General features: G+C 37.4%; 1 protein-coding gene across 1 annotated transcript in view; it reads right to left on the reverse strand.

Annotated features, from left to right (window-relative positions):
* CSMD1 (CUB and Sushi multiple domains 1) overlaps positions 1-20,856 on the reverse strand; it is a gene marked incomplete at its 3' end in the record, with an annotated part of 1,732,394 nt that overhangs the window by 201,336 nt on the left and 1,510,202 nt on the right. The window contains exons 27-30 of the mRNA XM_081220901.1: positions 18,663-18,854; positions 13,423-13,561; positions 6,660-6,847; positions 912-1,106 (exon numbers count right to left, since the gene is read on the reverse strand). Of these exons, the coding sequence (XP_081077027.1) occupies positions 912-1,106; positions 6,660-6,847; positions 13,423-13,561; positions 18,663-18,854 (714 nt within the window). The remainder of the gene's footprint in view (positions 1-911; positions 1,107-6,659; positions 6,848-13,422; positions 13,562-18,662; positions 18,855-20,856) is intronic.

A 20,856-nucleotide genomic window follows, 5' to 3' on the forward strand; every position in this document is an offset into this window, starting at 1 on the left:
ACCACTTTGGTCGGAAGTTACAAGAAGCATCAGAGCCATCCTAAGGAAAAGATGTTTATTTCATCAGTTCAGTGTATCTAACTAAACCGGTCTTTGAGTTCATCCTAAAGTAACCTTGGAATCAATTTTTCTGTCACAAAACTCAGGATTTTACTGTCTCCTTTTTAAGGTGTATTACACAGTCTGGAGTTTTGTCTGTGGAAGCTACCCACCAGACACAGAACCTGGAGGACGGCCCAGAAGTCTGTGTTCAGACCCCTCCTCTCAGCACACCCCCACAAGGGTAACTGCAACCTGACTTCTGTCACTGTAGGATGGCACTGCCTGTTCTTGAAGGTTGACCTTACCCTCTAATAGGTGCTTTTATTAATTTAATGTACATGAGGAATTACAAACTGTTGGTATTTGTGGGGAAATGACACATCCTTATATATGTAATATATGTATATGTATGTGTATATATGTAGAGAGAGAGAGGCAGAGACAGAGAGACAGACAGAGACACAGACAGAGGGAGATACACACACACACACACACACACAGAGAAAGGCAGAGAAATAGAGAAAGACAGAGAGCAAGAGGGAGACAGACAGAGACAGACAGAAGCAGAGAGACAGAGGCCACCTAGAGACTGGTAATTCGCATCTCTCATACACAAAAACAGCAGTTAGAAATGCCAAACGATCTAAGTGAGAGAAAAATATCTCCCCTTCCAGAAAGCTGTGAGAATGGCTAATCCACTGGGTAAATTAAACGACCAAGGAAGGTCAAGTTCTTATCCCACGTTGCTCTGCAGGGTTTCCCCACCAGTGATGAGGGGATACAGGACTGAAGTGCAAACTGTCTCCAAAATGAGAGTCCAAATTCCAGAGGGAAGTTATCCCTGAAGGAAACACCGGTTCCATACGTACCATTGCAGGAGGGCAAGACCCGGTTCCAGGCGGGTTTTCCATCCGCTCCGATCACACACGTGATGGAAGATGGGTCAGCGATCTTGTAGCCAGAGTCACACTGGTACGTGACAGTTGAGCCAAGTTTGAAGTCCGTCCCAATCCTTGTCCCATTCATTATGTTTCCAGGGTCAAAACAGGCTTCCCGTGGTTTCTCTGGGGAAGACATGAATGTAAACTCCATGAGGGCAGGAATTTTATTTTTTGTTGTCGGTTGTTTATATTTTTAGTACCTAGAACAGTGTCCAGCATATAAAATATGCTCAAAAAAATTGATTGACTAATTGACCAAGTTGTCAATTAATGTTCAAGTTAATAATTATCATAGAAAAATAGAAAAAACTCCTTTCAATAAAATTATTTCTTATTTTTCAAATGACAATTCACTACAGAATTGTTGTTGAGGTTGATATCCTGACTTTTGTACTTAATTCATGAAATCACAGCACATTTTAGGAAGAGATGGGAGAATTGGGCTTCTCAAAAGGAATTGATTTAATTCACGTAAATTAAGAGTGATTTCTCATGCTGGTGAGATAATCATGGAAAGAAGTTCTGACCTTTTACCACTCTCACTAAGTCAGTGAAGCCACAGTTAGCTGGAAAGCACATTTCCTGATCCATAAGGGTCAAGCCCTGTGTCTGGGATGTAATGATTGCTCAACACAGTTCTATTCTAATTCTAATAACTGCTCAAAGGAATTGAGGGCATGTTACGTATCAGGCGCTGAGATGGGTACACTGCATGTTTTTCATTCAAATCTTCACTCCACCTCTGCAACGTGAGGATGATCTGTGGCCCCATTCTACATTTTGAGAATCTGAAGCTCAAGAGCGGTTAAATAACTTTCACAAAAACGCACTGCAGAGATCTGTCCAGCTGTGGGGGCCACTAAAGGAGCCATCTGCTAAAAGCCTCTTTTCCCAGATATAAATACAAAGCTCTCTTCTTTCTTTCTCACAGTCCTGTAGCTGTGTGGGTAGTGCCACTTATGTCCTGGTAGCATTAACATTGTAAATGTCATATTTCAGCAGACCTTCCAAATGTCTCTAAATCATGTATCTATATCTCCTTCTGTTGTGTGCAATTCCATCATTTGAATTGCTTTCTGTTTGTGCTTGTCAACGTCCTTCACTCCATCAGCAAAGCCCCTTGTAACGTCAGAAGGCTCTGAATTGAATTTTACAGATCTTCAAGGGATCAATATAGATGTTATACTGAAATGTTTTTCTTCATGTTTTTGGCCTAAAGTTAAGAAAATGCTATTTGTCATGAATGTGTTATTCATGAATGGGGTTATTAATATCAATATAGGCTCAAAGGTAACTTGAATGGATAAAATAAATATGTTTCAGTTCTTTCTATTTGGCTTGACAATCTTTGCCCCAGGGTTAAGCAAACACATAAAAAAATCTCTGGAAAGTATAAATGGAAGCCTGCATTTTACCTTTTTGGGGGTTGTGATCAATGTGGATTATGTTCCTTTTTAAGCATTTTCCCTTCCTGAGTGTCTACTTATGGCCAATGAGTAAATCCACACAGTAGTGTTAGGAAGAAGATGCTCCTGGGAGACTGAGGCAGGTGAGCCGGTAAAGAGTAAAGATGCAATGAGCTCTGAAAACTACATCCTACATCCTCTTAGGAATGGATAACAAACAGTGGAAGAGGGAAAAGCACAAACTTTGTGATGTCCTGCAGGACGGAGAAAAGGCCTGTTTAACTGTATTTATTCAATATCTCTCATTATATTTTTAATGACCTATGTGTCAACATCAGCCAAACAGAGATCTCTCTGGCAACTGTTGGCCTAATTATTATAACCGGCTATTAGAATATTTTATTTACATACTTTGGTTAAAGTGCAACATAAATATATAAACATTATACTATCATGTGTATCAGACATGCTATATTATCATATATATCATATATCATACATCATATATTATATACCATCTGTAATATATTTATCATACATCATATGTATCACATGCCTTGTATAATATATTAATTATCATATATATCATGAATATATTATATCATATATATCAATTGTGGAAACCCCTCCAGGTCCTCTAGTTTTGCTCTGGTTAGAGACTCACAGCAATAGTTGTGTACAGTGTTGGGACCAACACTCTCTAATCACTTTACTGAAAACCAATTTGGAAATTTCAAGGAGTAGGGGACATTCTGATAATTCTTTAACACTGCCTTAGATCCCATAGAGAACACAGACTGTTTATTTTAAGCAAATAAGGGACGAATAAATAAAACTGTGGGCACGAGAACAGTCCTTCCATCGGATGTCGTTTACTCTGTCATCCAACAGAATGTACTGAGTGTCTAATAAATACAAGCACTGGTCTAGGGCATATATTTTTCTCCTATAAAATGATGGAGAAAGGGCTTCCCTGGTGGTGCAGAGGTTAAGAATCAGCCTGCCAATGCAGGGGACACGGGTTCGAGCCCTGGTCTGGGAAGATCCCACATGCTGCAGAGCAACTAAGCCCGTACACCACAACTACTGAGCCTGTGCTCTAGAGCCCATGAACCACAACTACTGAAGCCCGTGCACCACAACTACTGAGCCTGCGCTCTAGAGCCCACGAACCACAACTACTGAAGCCCGTGCGCCTAGAGCCCATGCTCTGCAACAAGAAGCCACCGCACTGAGAAGCCTGCACACTGCAATGTAGAGTAGCCCCCGCTCGCCACAACTAGAGAAAGCCCGCGCACAGCAACAAAGACCCAACATAGCCAAAAATAAAAAATACAATAACTAAAATTATATTTTAAAAAATGATGGAGAAAAAACACATGCCTGTTGCCTGGTCAGCCTTTTTTATCACTTTTTGTTATAAGTGTCTATTGGTTTAGTGTACTGTTTGGTTAAATACCACTCCCATGATTTTCTGCTCTGTGTTGCAAATTGAGACCTCTGATGGCCAGTTTTTCTTCATTTCTCCAAATGCACTGCATCGAAGCTTTTACTTGCATTTACTCAGTTGTCAGTTCAGGATGTTTGGTGATAACTCATGGCACGCTTTTTGCTTACAAGTTGTCACATTTCCAAATGAGATGACTTCATTACACAGTGTGCTCTGCCCTGGTTCCTGTCGGTTCCGCTTATGGACGCCTCCCAGCATGCCTGTGCCAAAGCCGCCAGGTCCCTGGGGTCACTCGGCAGGACTGCCCCGTGGCTCCTTCTGGTCAAGCCCAAGAGCTGCTCCTCTCCCTGCTTCCCTCACCGTATGGGTCCTTGTACTTGCTGGATGCTGTATCATTGCTGTGTCCTTCCTTGTTTTCTGATGATTTTTTTTTTCACAGGCTCCACTGGAGAACTTTTAAAGCATGAGAGCTCTAGCGCCCATTTAGAAGGCTCTGCTGGTCCCCAAAGAAACAGACCAAAGAGGCAGCCCTGTACCCCTATCATGAGGGACACAAGTTCTACTGCATTTACTCACTCATCTGCAGATTCTCTTACCCTAGGAAGCCCTGGGGAATACAAGGTGATGACAGATGTACAGTCTTTTTTTTTTTTCATTGAAGTAGAATTGATTTACAATATTATATTAGTCACAGTTGTACAGCATAGTGATTTAGTATTTTTAAAGATTATACTCCATTATAAGTTATTACAAGATAATGGCTGTAATTCCCTGGGCTATAGAAAATATCCTTGTTGTTATCTATTTTATACATAGTAGTTTGTATCTGTTAATCCCATACCCCTAATTTGTCCCTCCCCCCTTCCTTCTCCCCTTTGGTAACTATAAGTTTGTTTTCTATAACTTTGTGAGTCTGTTTTTGTTTTGTGTATACATTCACTTGCATTATTTTTAGATTCCACATACAAGTGATATTATACAATATCTGTCTTTCACTGTCTGACTTATTTCACTAAGCATAATTTTTCTAGGTCCGTTCATGTTTCTGCAAATGGCAGAATTTAATTCTTTTTTATGGTTGAGTAGTAGTCCATTGCTGGCTCATATGGCAACTCTAGTTTTAGCTTTTGGAGGACCCTCCATACTGTTCTCCATAGTGGCTGCACCAATTTACATTCCCACCAACAGTGTAGGAGGGTTCCCTTTTCTCTATACCCTCGCCAACCTTTGTTATTTGTAGACTTCTTCATGATGGCCATTCTGACCAGAGTGATGTTATACCTCATTGTTGTTTGGATTTGCATTTCTTTAACAATTAACAATGCTGAAAATCTTCTCATGTGCCTGTTAGACATCTGTATGTCTTTCTTTTTGGAAAAATGCCTCTTTAGGTCTTCTGTCCATTTTTTATTGCGTTGTTTGCTTTCTTGATATTGAGTTGTATGAGCTGTTTATATATTTTAGATGTTAACCCCATGTTGGTCTCATCATTTGCAAATATTCTCTCCCATTCCTTACAGTCTTATATTTAGATGAAACGTGTGATTTTTTACTCATTACAGAATGGGCGTTGTCATGGTGACATGCACTTCAATGAGTTCTTATTAATATAGAATCTGTCTAATGATATGGCAAATACTTAAAAGTACTGCTGTTAATTATTTGTGAACATTAATGGATCCCATCCAAAAAGCACAGCAACTCCTTCAATTGCTGAATTGTTTAAATTTTTTTAAATTGTATATTGTACTAAAGATCAGTAAATTTGTAGACTTCGGTGTTTTTGAGGAAGTAGGTTAATTTCCTACTTAAAAACCATATCAAGAAATACAAGTCCATTAAAGGGATAACATAGATGAAACATACCCTATATTTTATTTTATAATTCTAGTAACTAATAACTAACTCAAAAGTTTAAATAAATGTATATATTTTCATTATTTTTTTATAAAGCACTCACTACTGTCAATTAATATTTTGATAAATCCTTTTCTCTGATTCTTTGTAATATACCCCGTGTTTTCCTTGTTTACATGAGAAACAGATTTGAAAAAAATATATATTTATTTTCATGAACCCAACAGCAAAATGCTTAGGTTGGGGTGATCTTTGTTTGTGAGTCTGTCTGTTTGTTTTCTCTGGATGCTAGTGACAGGGGGTGGTGGATCCCAAAGAAGTGGGAGTCACTCATGAGGTGACCAAAGAAGAAAGCTCTGACCAGGATCAGTGCTTGCTCCCCATCAAACCAACCACCATGGGTGGTCAGGACAGGGAAATGGCAATCAATATTTTACATCTTGAAAAATATTGAGATAAAACTAAGCTATTTATCGGGAATTCCTTGGCAGTAGAGTGGTTAGGACTCCATGCTTTCACTGTTGAGGGCTCGGATTCATTCCTTGCTTGGGGAACTAAGATCCTGCAAGCCAAAAAAACCCCAAAAAACAAAAAACAAACTAAGCTATTTATGTACTTAAATTGAGTCATCCTGAAGAAACAAATTAAGATAGTAAAACACATATTAAAATAATTCTTAAATACTCAAATTATTTATTGCACAAATCATAATTTATCTTTAAATCGCTATGAATTTGGAAAAAGAAATCTCCCTCCCTCATTTTCTTTTCTTTCAGCTAAGGTAGAATGCATGTTGGAAATTTCTTCTCCACTGGCGAGATCGACCCTGTTCCCCAGAAGATTGAGAGAGATGTCAGAATTTTATGCATTAAACAGATAGGCAAGACTTTATAAATAAATGCTTATGATTAAAGCAATCTCAATACAAGTCACTTTCCTCACAAGTTAAGCTGGTCACAGTACCTTTAAATTCAATGGCGAACCCCGACAAGCCCACAGAAGCATCACTTCGAAATGCCAGAAAGAGACTATTTCCACTGCTCTCAATTCTTTCTGGAGCTTGAGAGCCCTGAAAGCTTCCAATGAGAGGGCTGTTGGAATCCTCTCCTTCATAGATATGTAGGAAATCATAGCTGGGCTCCATGTTGAAACTAAAAGGAAAGAATATTAATTAGATTATGCACCTAGTATATGTGTCTCTTATCTTCCAGACTATAAAGTCTCTGAAAGCACACAGTGATTTTATTTGCCTTTGTAAAATAATTTTAAAAAATTAGGACAATCCAAAAGTTAAATATAATAATAATCAAAATGGCAATAAATAACAATTATAACAAATACTATTAGTATTTTATACAATCACCAACATCTTCAATACAGTATGATTTTGAAGATAATCTGAAAGAAAATGAATCCTTATAACATAGATAATAGTATCTCTTCCCTATAACCATGATATTTCTAGTGAAATGCAGTTTGAAAGAACAGGGTTCAGATGGGATGCATTCCCACTGGTATTTGATTTTTATGTGAATATTTTTAGTTTTAATAACATATATCCTTGATGTTACTGACAATTCTATTTTTGTTTGATTTTACTTTTAAAATTGTAATTGCTTCTATTTGCTTAGATAATTTGGCCAATAATAGCAGTCCCTACAATGGTACAAAGTATGGAAGTCAACTGTTTCACATCATTTCACCTCGATTGGATATTCCAATTTTCTCTTCCCCTCTCCCTCCTGCTCCTTCCCACTCTATTTCTCTCTCTGTCTCTGTCTCTCCTTATGTAAATACCCTAATAATTTCCAAAGTCTAACAACTAGAGCCCAGAGCTCTCAAGTGGATGCAGCTTTACATGTCTCTGCCATTTATGATGAGAAGGATGGTGATCGTCTGGGAACTTTAAAAATACACCTCCTCTCACGTGACAGACTGGACTTCATTTACATGTCCAAGACCTCAGTGGGATCCGAATAAACAAACACTAGACAGAGGTAGTGATGGAACCCATTCTGACTTGCCCTCCTCTGTCCCTTCATCTCTAAATCAGGGCCTCTGGGGTCTTCAACGTGGACCGATCCATGCGGCTTCCACTCGCTTTCCTTTCCCTTGACAGCATATTTGTATACAGGGATGGAGAGAGTCAGGAGGTTTTATAATCACGAACATGTGCTGTTGTTTAAGTGGCTTTAGTTTATCTGGATATTCAAGGGATAAAACGTGAACCCAAGGTCTTTCCAGAAGCTGCCCGCTGCATTCTGAAGGATGTAGCACGGGGGACCACCAAGGACCCGACATTAGCATGACATCTGGACCTGCATCGCACCGTCCCATTTCCTGTCAAGGTGCCCTCGCTCCCATGTGAGGTCCTGAACACATCTATTCAAGGAATTTGTCAGAGGTTTCAGAGTCTGTTTATCTGAGAAGTTCCCTGAAGTCGGAAGTGAAGAAAAAGGAAAAGACTGGAGTGACTAAAGAGTGAGTAAAGAGGCCAAGAGGAACTGCATCAACCAAACAGAATTTGGTTGGAATAACAATTCTATTTGGAATAGTTTACAAGGATGTTATTAGACTCTGGCCATGCTGTACCCCCGGTAATTGGCATAACTAATTATTACGATAGATTATTTTTGAACAGGGAAGTACGATCAGGCACAAACAAACATATTCTAACTACCCTCTCCTTTTGGATGTGCTGTCACACACACATAGAAGTCTGAAGTGATATTTACAATTAATGACAGTTCCTTTGGTTAAACCCTGTCTTATTTCTACCTACACCAGATGCACAGATCTACAAGCCCCAATAATAGGCCGAAGTCTGGCCATGCTTTTAAACCAAATTTAATTTGAGTTCCAATGTGTGAGTCGCATCAGCCCCACAGTCTATAGAAGCCTGTGATAAAACACTCCTCTCTGAAGACCCCCCGAGTACCAGGGTGAGCCTTGAAGCTCATAGGTGCTCCAGCTCATGTCATTCTTTGCCTTCCTTGTTAGTAATGCCGGGCTCCCCTCCCCTCTCCACACCTGACTGCAGTCACACTCTTTAAACAGTGCATCCTGGGAAGCCTGTATCAACACCAGCTTCTTTGACTGGGTCCTTGAGCATCCTTGTTCCCATCTGGTACTTCTGGCTTCCTCCTAATTTCTACTAAGTAGATCTAGGAGCTTAGGTCCCAGGAAAACTACCACCTGAGCACACACAAGTTGTCCATTCCTTAGAACCTGTCACAGGTATGGGATTTTCTGTGACACCGGGTCAGCTAATGATTCCAAACTCTTAGAGTCGGAAGAAAACTTGAAGATTTTCTAGGTCAACCTTCTTCCAGGGAAGTGCACAAAATTAAGTGAGAAAACGTCTTGTGTAAAACTGCCTTATATATTATATATTATTATGAATTGCACTTTGGGGACCTTGATAATGAGTCACCGTGACCCAAGGGAAGGTAGGAAACTCCTACAAAAAGGCTCTGTGTTCTCTAAAAGGCTTTTAATTGTTAATTTACTTTTAATCTCCTGGTAGCAGAGGTGTCTCCTGGTTTTAAAGAAGGCGCTACTAGAATTTAGCATTAACAAAACCCATAAAGATATTCAAAAATATAACCAGAAAACGTTCACAGCTTTTGTATAATAGCTGAGTGGCATAATAAGGTATTCATCATTTGGTAAATTTATAGCAGCTTGAGTAAATTCAGGAAATGATGGCTTATTAAACTACTTAAAATTCAGAATCACAGAGGTTTAAAATTATACTGACTCATATCTCATCAGGAGGAGAAAGTGAAGGAAGATAAGCAAAACCAGGCCTGAAATATTGATGCAAACATCTCAAGAAAAGAAACTTGTTCAACTGACAGATAAATAAATCTAATCAGACCACTTTGCCTTGGGGAGCTAAGAGACCAATAGGACAGTATATAGAACGACTTCTCTTTCAAAAAACCACTTCATTTAGCTCAAAAATCAAAATGTGAATTTGGAAAAGATCATGGGATTTAGAAAAATTCAATTATTTATACCATATATTTATAATGTGGAGTTCTATGGAATTTATATTTATAATATAATCATATTATATTATGATTTGAACTTTCATCATTTAGTGTAGCAGAAAGAAGTTAGCATTTTTTTTAAAGAACTAATGTTTATTAAATCAGACTTTACAGTAATGAAATTTGGGGAACTTTTGTTTTCAGAGTTCTACCAAGTCTTGACTATCTTAATGATAATAACAATACTACCTTTGGGAATGTCAGACAGGATGTACTATGGAAATGAATTAGCGCTCATGCATTAAGAGAAATATTAGACATCAATGAGAAATTATACTAAGTATATCTATATCACTTTATCGCTATTCTTTGAAAATTCTGTAAATTAAGCCCTCTCATGTGGAACACACTGTGTGCAACATAGTATTTAAAAGCAATTCTTGCCACATCATGTGTATCCTAATGCAAATAGAATGCTGAAAACCAAAATAATCTATTTCCATTTTTGTCATGCAGCTTGATGTAGTACCTGTTAGACACAAGACCTCAGGCTTTGCTAGATGTAAAACTGAAGACCCCTGAAGGGATAAATGAAGAAATCTTTAGGTATGACATTAAAAGTCATATTAGGGACTTCCCTGGTGGTGCAGTGGTAAAGAATCCGCCTGCCAGTGCAGGGGACACAGGTTCGAGCCCTGGTCCGGGAAGATCCCACATGTCATGGAACAACTAAGCCCGTGCGCCACAACAACTGAGCCCATGTACTTAGAGCCCACGAGCCACAACTACTGAGCCCATGTGCCTAGAGCCCATGCGCTGCAACAAGAGAAGCCACCGCAATGAGAAGCCTGTGCACCGCAACGAAGAGTAGCCCCCGCTCGCTGCAACTAGAGAAAGCCCACGCGCAGCAACAAAGACCCAACGCAGCCAAAAATAAATAAATAAATAAATAAGTCCAGAGGAGCTTCACAGGCGAATTCTAGCAAACAGTTAGAGAAGAGCTAACACCTATCCTTCTCAAACTCTTCCTCATTCTACGAGGCCACCATCACCCTGATACCAAAACCAGACAAAGATGTCACAAAGAAAGAAAACTACAGGCCAATATCACTGATAAACATAGATGCAAAAATCCTCAACAAAATACTAGCAAACAGAATCCAACAGCACATTAAAAGGATCATACGCCATGATCAAGTGGGGCTTATCCCAGGAATGCAAGGATTCTTCAATATATACAAATCAACCAATGTGATAAACCATATTAACACATTGAAGGAGAAAAACCATATGATCATCTCAACAGATGCAGAGAAAGTTTTCGACAAAATTCAACACCCATTTATGACAAAAACCCTCCAGAAAGTAGGCATAGAGGGAACTTATCTCAATGTAATAAAGGCCATATATGACAAACCCACAGCCAACACCGTCCTCAATGGTGAAAAACTGAAACCATTTCCACTAAGATCAGGAACAAGATAAGGTTGCCCACTCTCACCACTATTATTTAACATAGTTTTGGAAGTTTTAGCCATAGCAATCAGAGAAGAAAAAGAAATAAAAGGAATCCAAATCGGAAAAGAAGAAGTAAAGCTATCACTGTTTGCAGATGACATGATACTATACGTAGAGAATCCTAAAGATGCTACCAGAAAACTACTAGAGCTAATCAATGAATTTGGTAAAGTAGCAGGATACAAAGTTAAAGCACAGAAATCTCTTGCACTCTTATACACTAATGATGAAAAATCTGAAAGTGAAATTAAGAAAACACTCCATTTACCATTTCAACAAAAAGAATAAAATATCTAGGAATAAACCTACCTAAGGAGACAAAAGACCTGTATGCAGAAAATTATAAGACACTGATGAAAGAAATTAAGATGATACAAAGAGATGGAGAGATATACCATGTTCTTGGATTGGAAGAATCAACACTGTGAAAATGACTCTACTACCCAAAGCAATCTACAGATTCAATGTAATCCCTATCAAAGTACGACTGGCACTTTTCACAGAACAAGAACAAAAAATTTCACAATCTGTACGGAAACACTAAAGACCCCAAATAGCCAAAGCAATCTTGAGAACGAAAAATGGAGCTGGAGGAATCAGGCTCCCTGACTTCAGACTATATTATAAAGCTATAGTAATCAAGACAGTATGGTACTAGCACAAAAACAGAAATACAGATCAATGGAACAGGATAGAAAGCCCAAAGATAAACCCACACACATATGGTCACCTTATCTTTGATAAGGGAGGCAAGAATATACAATGGAGAAAGGACAGCCTCTTCAATAAGTGGTGCTGGGAAAACTGGACAGCTACACGTAAAAGAATGAAATTAGAACACTCCCTAACACCATACACAAAAATAAACTCAAAATGGATTAAAGACCTAAATGTAAGGCCAGACACTATCAAACTCTTAGAGGAAAACATAGGCAGAACACTCTATGACATAAATCACAGCAAGATCCTTTTTGACCCACCTCCTAGAGAAATGGAGATAAAAACAAATGGGACCTATTGAAACTTAAAAGCTTTTGCACAGCAAAGGAAAATATATGACGAAAAGATGACCCTCAGAATGGGAGAAAATATTTGCAAAGGAAGCAATTGACAAAGGATTAATCTCCAAAATTTACAAGCAGCTCATGCAGCTCAATATCAAAGAAACAAACAACCCAATCCAAAAATGGGCGGAAGATCTAAATAGACATTTCTCCAAAGAAGATATACAGATTGCCAACAAACACATGAAAGAACGCTCAACATCATTAATCATTAGAGAAATGCAAATCGAAACTACAATGAGATATCATCTCACACCGGTCAGAATGGCCATCATCAAAAATCTACAAACAATAAATGCTGGAGAGGGTGTGGAGAAAAGGGAACCCTCTTGCACTGTTGGTGGGAATGTAAATTGATACAGCCACTATGGAGAACAGTATGGAGGTTCCTTTAAAAATTAAAAATAGAACTACCATACGATCCAGCAATCCCACTACTGGGCATATACCCTGAGAAAATCATAATTTAAAGAGTCATGTACCAAAATGTTCATTGCAGCTCTATTAACCATAGCCAGGATGTGGAAGCAACCTAAGTGTCCATCAACAGATGAATGGATAAAGAAGATGTAGCACATATATACAATGGAATATTATTCAGCCATAAAGAGAAATGAAATTGAGTTATTTGTAGTGAGGTGGATGGACCTAGAGTCTGTCATACAGAGTGAAGTAAGTCAGAAAGAGAAAAACAAATACCGTATGTTAACACATATATATGGAATCTTAAAAAAATAAATGGTCATGAAGAACCTAGGGGCAAGATGGGAATAAAGACACAGACCTACTAGAGAATGGACTTGTGGATACAGGGGCGGGGGGGGAAGGGTAAGCTGGGACAAAGTGAGAGAGTGGCATGGACTTATATACACTACCAAATGTAAAATAGATAGCTAGTGGGAAGCAGCTGCGTAGCACAGGGAGATCAGCTCAGTGCTTTGTGACCACCTAGAGGGGTGGGATAGGGAGGGTGGGAGGGAGGGAGACGCAAGAGGCAAGACATATGGGGACATATGTATATGTATAATGGATTCAATTTGTTATAAAGCAGAAACTAACACACCATTGTAAAGTAATTATACTCCAATAAAGATGTAAAAAAAAATATGTAAGTCCTACTTAAAGGTGGTATTCCATAAGAGACGGTACCTTTTGAATATCAAGGCGATGACAAAGTCTGGGTTCACCTTTATTCTCCAGTCACACTCTTTCCCGGGAGGATAGGGCTGCGGGTAGTTGGGGGACAGGATGACGCCAGCCGGGCCGGTCAGATTCCCACCACATGCCGCTGTCACAGGAGAGGAAGGTTCAGGGGAGAGAAGGGTGCTGGTCAGTGTGAAAGGAGATGGCACAGGGTTCATCGAAGACACTGTGTACTGGGTTATTAAACAACTACCCAGAGGAAATTTTAAGACCCAGAAGGTCTGTACGTGTTTTTATGTGATTGTTACCAAATTTTATATAATATTCCACTCTATTTTTAAGGAGGTTTTTCAATGCTGACCAATGAAATTTACTTCCTATAATTTTAAACTTTACCCAGTTAAACTGAACAGATTACCTAAATCCTCCACACTATAAATATATGAAAACAAACCTGCACAGGAAAAAAAAATCCCCATGAATATCATTTTATGGTTGTGTCAATTCTTTGGTCATTTCTTATGGTTTACAAAGTCATTGCTTACTTATTCTAAGAAGTTTGCTTCCAGTGGCATAATGATGATCCATCTTCTGTTCACTCTTGTAACTCTAAGCCTAGCACAGTTTTTGATCATAATAAGTATGCAGGAACTATTTGTTGAATAAATGAATACGTGTTATTTTGTATATTTCCTACAGTCCTCTGCTATACATAGGGCTCGGATATCTTCCCCACATTTCAAAATAACAAAGCTAACAGGTAAAGTTTCGGTGATATCTGGGGATAGATGACCAAGAGGAGGCTGAGCAGGAACTTACACCCCTAAAAATATTATTTCATCACACTACTTAGAATGTTACTATCAGGAAGAAGCACTTCAGATGATAGTAATAAATTTAGTTTGTTTCTGCAGTCATTAATTTTTAATTACATGTGTTTACATTTGTATTAGTTAAGGCAACGATTGTGTAGTTTACTGTTAACAGGCAAGACAGTCTTCATTCTTGAACCTGAAAATGTTTAGGATTGCTTTATTTAGTAGATAACGTTTCTGTTAAAGCTTCCATGCTGTGGAAGGTACTAAAACAATGCAAAATTCACATTAATATGCTAGGTTTAAGGTTCTTCATATCAAATATTGTGAATTGTCTCCAAGTTGTTCTTAAAAAATCACCCTGATTAAATTATACTGTTCCCTCTAAACTGTATACTTATTTCACTTCATTGATCATGTATACATTCAGGGAAAAAAATAAGCAGAGAAGGAAATATGCTAATTGCTGGTATTTTCCACACACATACACAAGGACTTTTTTGAAAATAAGATGAAGATTACACTTTATAATTTTCTGATATGGATGTGTCTTTAAGTACTCACTTAACATTCCTGAAAACTTAACTTTCCATAAGAAAAAATATAACAAATCCCAAGACTCTTTGTTATAACTTCTGTCTCATCTAAGACAAACTTTGAGTAATATCACAGGAAATATTTATAATAAATTCTTACAGATATACTCTCAAGAGCAATACGATATAACTTTCTTCAAAATGATTAAAACCACATTTTCCATAGTATGCAGTTTTATTTTAATAAATGATGTGGAGACAATCAGCTAAGTGGCTCTCACAGGACGTGGCCTCCCCCGGAACCGCACAGATGCTGACAGCCTGGAGTATGAGAAGCCTGGACAAGCAGCAGAGGTGGTGCTGAGGTGGGGAAAGAGGTACCTGAGGGCCTCAGGTTATGCTACTCCACTCAGGTTTTAAAAGAAGAAACATGACAGATTCAGGGCACCGGGTACAAGGGTACCACCAGCAGGAAGAGTTCAGAGATGAGACTCAAATATTAATTGAAAAGAAACAAAGGGCAGATCCTGTCTTATTCATACTGGTCCCAGGTGGCATTTTCAAATGAGGTTATTTAAAGGCTTAAAGTGGAATTAAGGAGGACCGCCTTGCTGGGTTTGTTCTCTCTTTGGTGGGGAATTCTTCATTTTAGCTTCATCAGGTTTTCATTAGAAAGCTTGCAAAATGTTTTGGATAGGATTACATTTAGTACAAAATGCAATTCAGACACTCTAGAAATTCTCCAGAGGGAATGGACATAGAGTCAAAATCCACAAACTCATATCAATCCACAGTTCCTTATTCGAAACCCTTAGGGTGGACCCTCCTGACATACACGGTAGCACATTCATCCACTAAGGTTTGCAGTGGCACTGTTTAACTAGACACATTACTATTTCCACACCAGAACACTTCAATGTTCACACCGTTAAGTGGGATAAATAGCCACGAAATCATCACCCTGTAGGTCAGGGCAGGAGGGTGGCACCAAATAAGGTTTTGCAACCTTGGAATGCATTTTTGCTTTGCAGAGTTCTTTAGAATTTGAACTTGGACAAAAGGTATTGTGGGCTATATGAGAAAACTGAAACTGTGGAGATGTTCAAGGGACACTTTACTCAGAATCAGAAAGTACTGAGTGTCTTCTGGTCCAGAGAATTGGTCTTTTAAGACTCAGTTCCAGAAGGAGGTGCCTCCATCGCTGGAGTCCTTTGTGAAGTGAAAGAAGTGAGGCATCCAAGCAAATCACAAGGCAGATTAGCAGCAAATCACAGGGCAGATTAGCAGCAAATGACAAGCTGGTGAGACTATGAGTAACATATAAACAGGTGAGTGGTTAAGAGATTTTATAAAAGGGAGAGAATGGGAAAGAACAGCAAATAGGAGGAAAAAATACACTAAGAATAAAACGGAAAAAAGAAATTAGCCAGTCAACAGGAAAGAGCAAATTCAAGTGGTCACTATGAATACGAAATTAAAAACAGTTCATCCTCATTTTTAATATAAAATGAAAATTAAAACTCCAAGGAATCTTCACTTCCTGCCCATATTATAAGATTAAGAAATATCACATAAAGTGCCTTTTCTGAGTCGGGGAAAATAAACAATCATGCTGACGGTGACGTAAATTGATGCAACCTTTCTGAAAAAGTTTTGAAAACTCTAGAAATACCTACGTTTGTAGAAATATGTCATTCATAAATAATCATGGATGTGTTTTGCAACAAGTGTTCATGTCAGCAATTTTCGTGAAAGGGAAAAGGCTGAAACACCTAACCCTACATTGAGGAGGGATTAGTGGAATCAATATTGGTCAATACTGATCCAAACAGAGAAAGACTGTGCAGGCATAAAACTTAATTAGTAAAAAATACATAATAACACAAAAGATACTCATTGTGTACCAGTAAGTAAAAAGTGTAATTTACAAAATAATCATTCAGGGTGCTATCATTTAAAAACATTTAAAAAATAGATTATATATACATAAAATAATTATGAAGCTTACTTATGCATGTTTATGCTAATAATAGTAGCCTTCAGGTAAAAAGGTGACAGTGCTTTTTTCCTCTTTTTTCTTAACTGTAGCTTATAAAACTTCTGCAAAAACATATTATGTTTAATAAGAAAAGAGAAAAAAACAAAAAAAAGTCCGTATCAGCAGAACAGAATGTAGATGAGTGCTAATACATGACCATGCTCTAAGGGATGAGTATCGTACAGAGGCATAATCTCATTGCTGGGGCAAAATATGTTTACAATGTGATAAAAAGATATTGTTCACTTATTCCCAAATATGTATTTTCCACGTTTGTGTTATGTGATACCTGTATGTGGGTGGTTCTGTTGCCCACAGAACTGATATTCAGTGGCCTGGGTGTGATCTTGGCTTATTTTTGGAGCTGATATTCAAGACAGATAAAGTGTTACCTATTTTCATTGTTGAGAACTGGTTTATCTAGTCGCTGATTAAAATTAGGTAACTAAGAGATGATCCAAAAAAATTATAGATTAGTTGGAAAGGTGGTCAAATTTTACAATGAATGGTTTATATGAATGTCAACCAAGAAATTACCTTCAAGAGATTGACTGGTAGTTGTATTGCTTTTTAATGTACTCCTCCATAAGCTTAAATTCATGCAAATTGGAAAAAAAATGTGCCTCTCCTGATTTAAAAATAGAAGAATGGTTTAAAATGATGGTTGCATTTATAGGTAATTACTCCACTTTAAAAAAGGAACACGTAGAAATCTGGCACATCTCCTGATGATTCAGCTTGAGGTAAAATGTGACTGTGCTCACAAAAGTCACGAAATGTACGTGCAGCACAGAACACTGCATAAACAGGGTAGCTCTCTGACAGGGCTGAACATGCTAATAAGAAGAGCTATCAATTCTCATCTGTCTTCAGAATCCTGCAAGCACTCTGTAATAAGTTAAGAGTTTCATATTATAGCTCCACAGGACCACTGAGAATCCCTTATGACAATAAAAATCATCTTAAATCACAAAATTCCCTCAAGGTCACCTGATGCAAAATGGCCCATTAACTATGTGCATATCACTTCATTATCACTTCCTCTCTTTGCAGACTAATTTAATTTTATATTTTTCAAACAGATTATAAGGAAGTACAAATTATACTGTGACAGTTCATTAAAATTAAGTTTCCTTTAAAAATTAAGATGGGATACCATACAGAGGTATTTATGGTAAAATATTTAATTGACTGAAGGGATAATCTACATGTAATTACTATTTTATATATAAATATGTCTTGTCCTAAAACTATATTTGTGATAGACTATCTTGGATATTGGTTATTCAACTAAAGTCTGCACGCGAATTGTTTTCTCTTTAATAAGGTCAAATTATAAAATTCTGGTAAATTTTAGAAAGAAGTCTCTCCTCTTATCTTTATATTGACATAAACAGTGTAATTTCTAGTTTTGGGGATTCTATTAAAAATGTACTGCTATTACAGAAAAATCTTCTAAAAAAGAGAACACACCTTTTTATTGAGTAGGTTTTGCTTAAGGGCACATTTCTATATTAAAAATGAGAATGACAATGGTAGAGTTATGAATTTTCAGCCACACAGAATTTTAAATTACAGTAATTTGATTGATCCATATTTTTACGAGATTTCTTAAGGATAGGAAATGTTAGATAAATGTCAATTACCATATATTAAATAAACTACTTCCTTTACCTCACCTAATAAAATAAAGTTTAAAGGTTTGTAATAAAATTTCAATATAATCTCGGGGAACCAGAGGGCATGTAAGAAACTCTTGAGAAATACTTCTGAAGAATAATACATTCACAGAGCAATTTTAATGATAACATGCATTCCTTCCCAAATATAAAATTTCTATTTTCTGTTGCACAATACCTATGCATGTAGGAGGGTCTGGTTGCCAAAAGAATCGGTTATTCAGCTGAACACAAGTGATTTTAGCTTGTCCTTGGAGCTGGTACCCAGGGTCACACTGGAAAGTGATGGTATCTCCCGGCTCTCTGCTGTCCCCATAGCGGGTGCCATTTTGAGGTATACCTGGGTCGTTGCAGGTGGACGCGATGGATGCTAGAAACAAGGGACAACATCACATCAATGACTGGAAACACGATCCCAGCACTCTTATAGACGTAGAGCCCTTGTGGGCTGAAGCGCTCTTGATCCGCGTTAATGAATCACTTGTCCACATATGAACGTAAGAAAAGAAGCTTTTGTTTCCCTCAAGAAAACATACAATAGCATGCATCTTGATTATGCTTCCTTTGAACAGATTCTAGCAAAATCTTCATGAAAATTCAACGAATTATGGAATATATTAAGGATTTCTGTATCATACTATGCACATACACACACATTGCCCTTTGATCGTCTCATTGACAACATTTTAATGAAAATACATGCCACAATTTAAATAATTTAAGAATACCAATCTCAAGGAACCTTGAGGAAAACAAAATAGGATAAATTCCCTTTGGTCAGCGCCTTCCCACTTCACAACCAGCCAAGATGAACTAAACTCTCTTAAACTGTTTTGTCCAAAAACACCTTTAGTTCTTTAAAGATATTTTTAATTCTCCTTTAATCTTAAAGAATATTTTTACCGAGTTTATAGTTTAGGATAGCTGTTGTTGTCCTTATTTTCCCCTAAATTCTGTTAAGAAATTATCCCACTGCTTCTGCCTTCCAGTTTTCCTACTTAATCTCACAGTCTGAAACTACTTTAAGATCATCTTTTTGTCTTTGATGTCCTAACATTTCACAATATGATGTCTATGTATGAATTTTCTTTATTTCTAAGGAAATAAAAGTCTTGCAATATTATGTCTATGTATGAACCTCCTTTTATTAACCCTGCTTGGAATCATTTGAAGTTTTGAATCTGAGGATTAAGCCACTATCTTGTCAAATATCAGTTCTCTCCTACTATCTCTGTTCCTCTCTTATGAATTAAAATTTGACAAATGTCTCTATCTTCAGTGTCTCAACTTTTCATTTTTAAATCATTTTTTTATCTTTGTTCCATCTTCTGGGTAATTTTTTAGACTATCTTCCTATCACAATCTTCTCTCCATCTGCATCAAATTTATTATTTTATCATGTTGTTGAGTTTTAAACTTTCATTGTGCTTTTCTGTTAGTTAGCATTTTGTTCAAATATCTTAGGTCATTTATACAGTATATTGTTCCCTACTCATATTTTTATTCTCTTTTATTTTTTAAACTCTTACAGTCTGATCTGATAATAATTCCAATATCTCATGTAATCTAAGGTGCCTCTGAGTTTTGAATTTGCATTTCTGTTTTTGGAACTTCACTTGCAATAATTCTTTTGAAGGTGTGTTTATCCAGAGGAGATTCTCATTTGACTTTACCATGTGCCTGGGACATGAGAAGCCTTCTACCTCTTTCAAAAAAAAAATCTCTGTTGAGGCATTTTGGACCACGGAAATGACATGAATATATCTATAAGCTAGTTTGAAACCTGCCTGTGGTTATGAGTTATCTATCTGTGTCTGTTTCTATACCTATATCTATATCCATATTTGTCTGTCTCTCTCCTATCTATTATCTATCATCTATCTATTATCTCTTTATCATCTATTATCTATTATCTATTATCTATCACCTATCTATTATCTATCTATCTATCTATATCTATCTATTATCTATCTATCTCTACCATCTATCTATTCTCCCTTATAGTGAGAGTAGGACCTCCCCCCTTTGGAGCTCTAGCAGTATATGAGGGTCTCCAATTACATTTCCAATACTGGAAAGATCTTAAACCTTATTTCCTATTCTTTCAGCCCACAGACTCTCAAAATGGAAGCTCAGTGTCACCAGGGACCAACTGACAGATGCTCCCAGGGCAAAGCCAACTTCTGAACTTCATGACATTTCTGCATTTCACATTATTTTGGTGACTCTCAGGATTCCTCATATTCTTGCAGTTTCAGTGATACATTTTAAAAGGCTAAAACTAATTGTATCCAACACCTTTGACATATTTTCAGTGGATGTGTTTTCAGAGAACATACTTTACTGTAATACTGGACACTGCAGACATTTCA

This window comes from Mesoplodon bidens, assembly GCF_964165515.1.
Source record: "Mesoplodon bidens genome assembly, chromosome: 20".
Lineage (NCBI taxonomy): Eukaryota > Metazoa > Chordata > Mammalia > Artiodactyla > Ziphiidae > Mesoplodon > Mesoplodon bidens.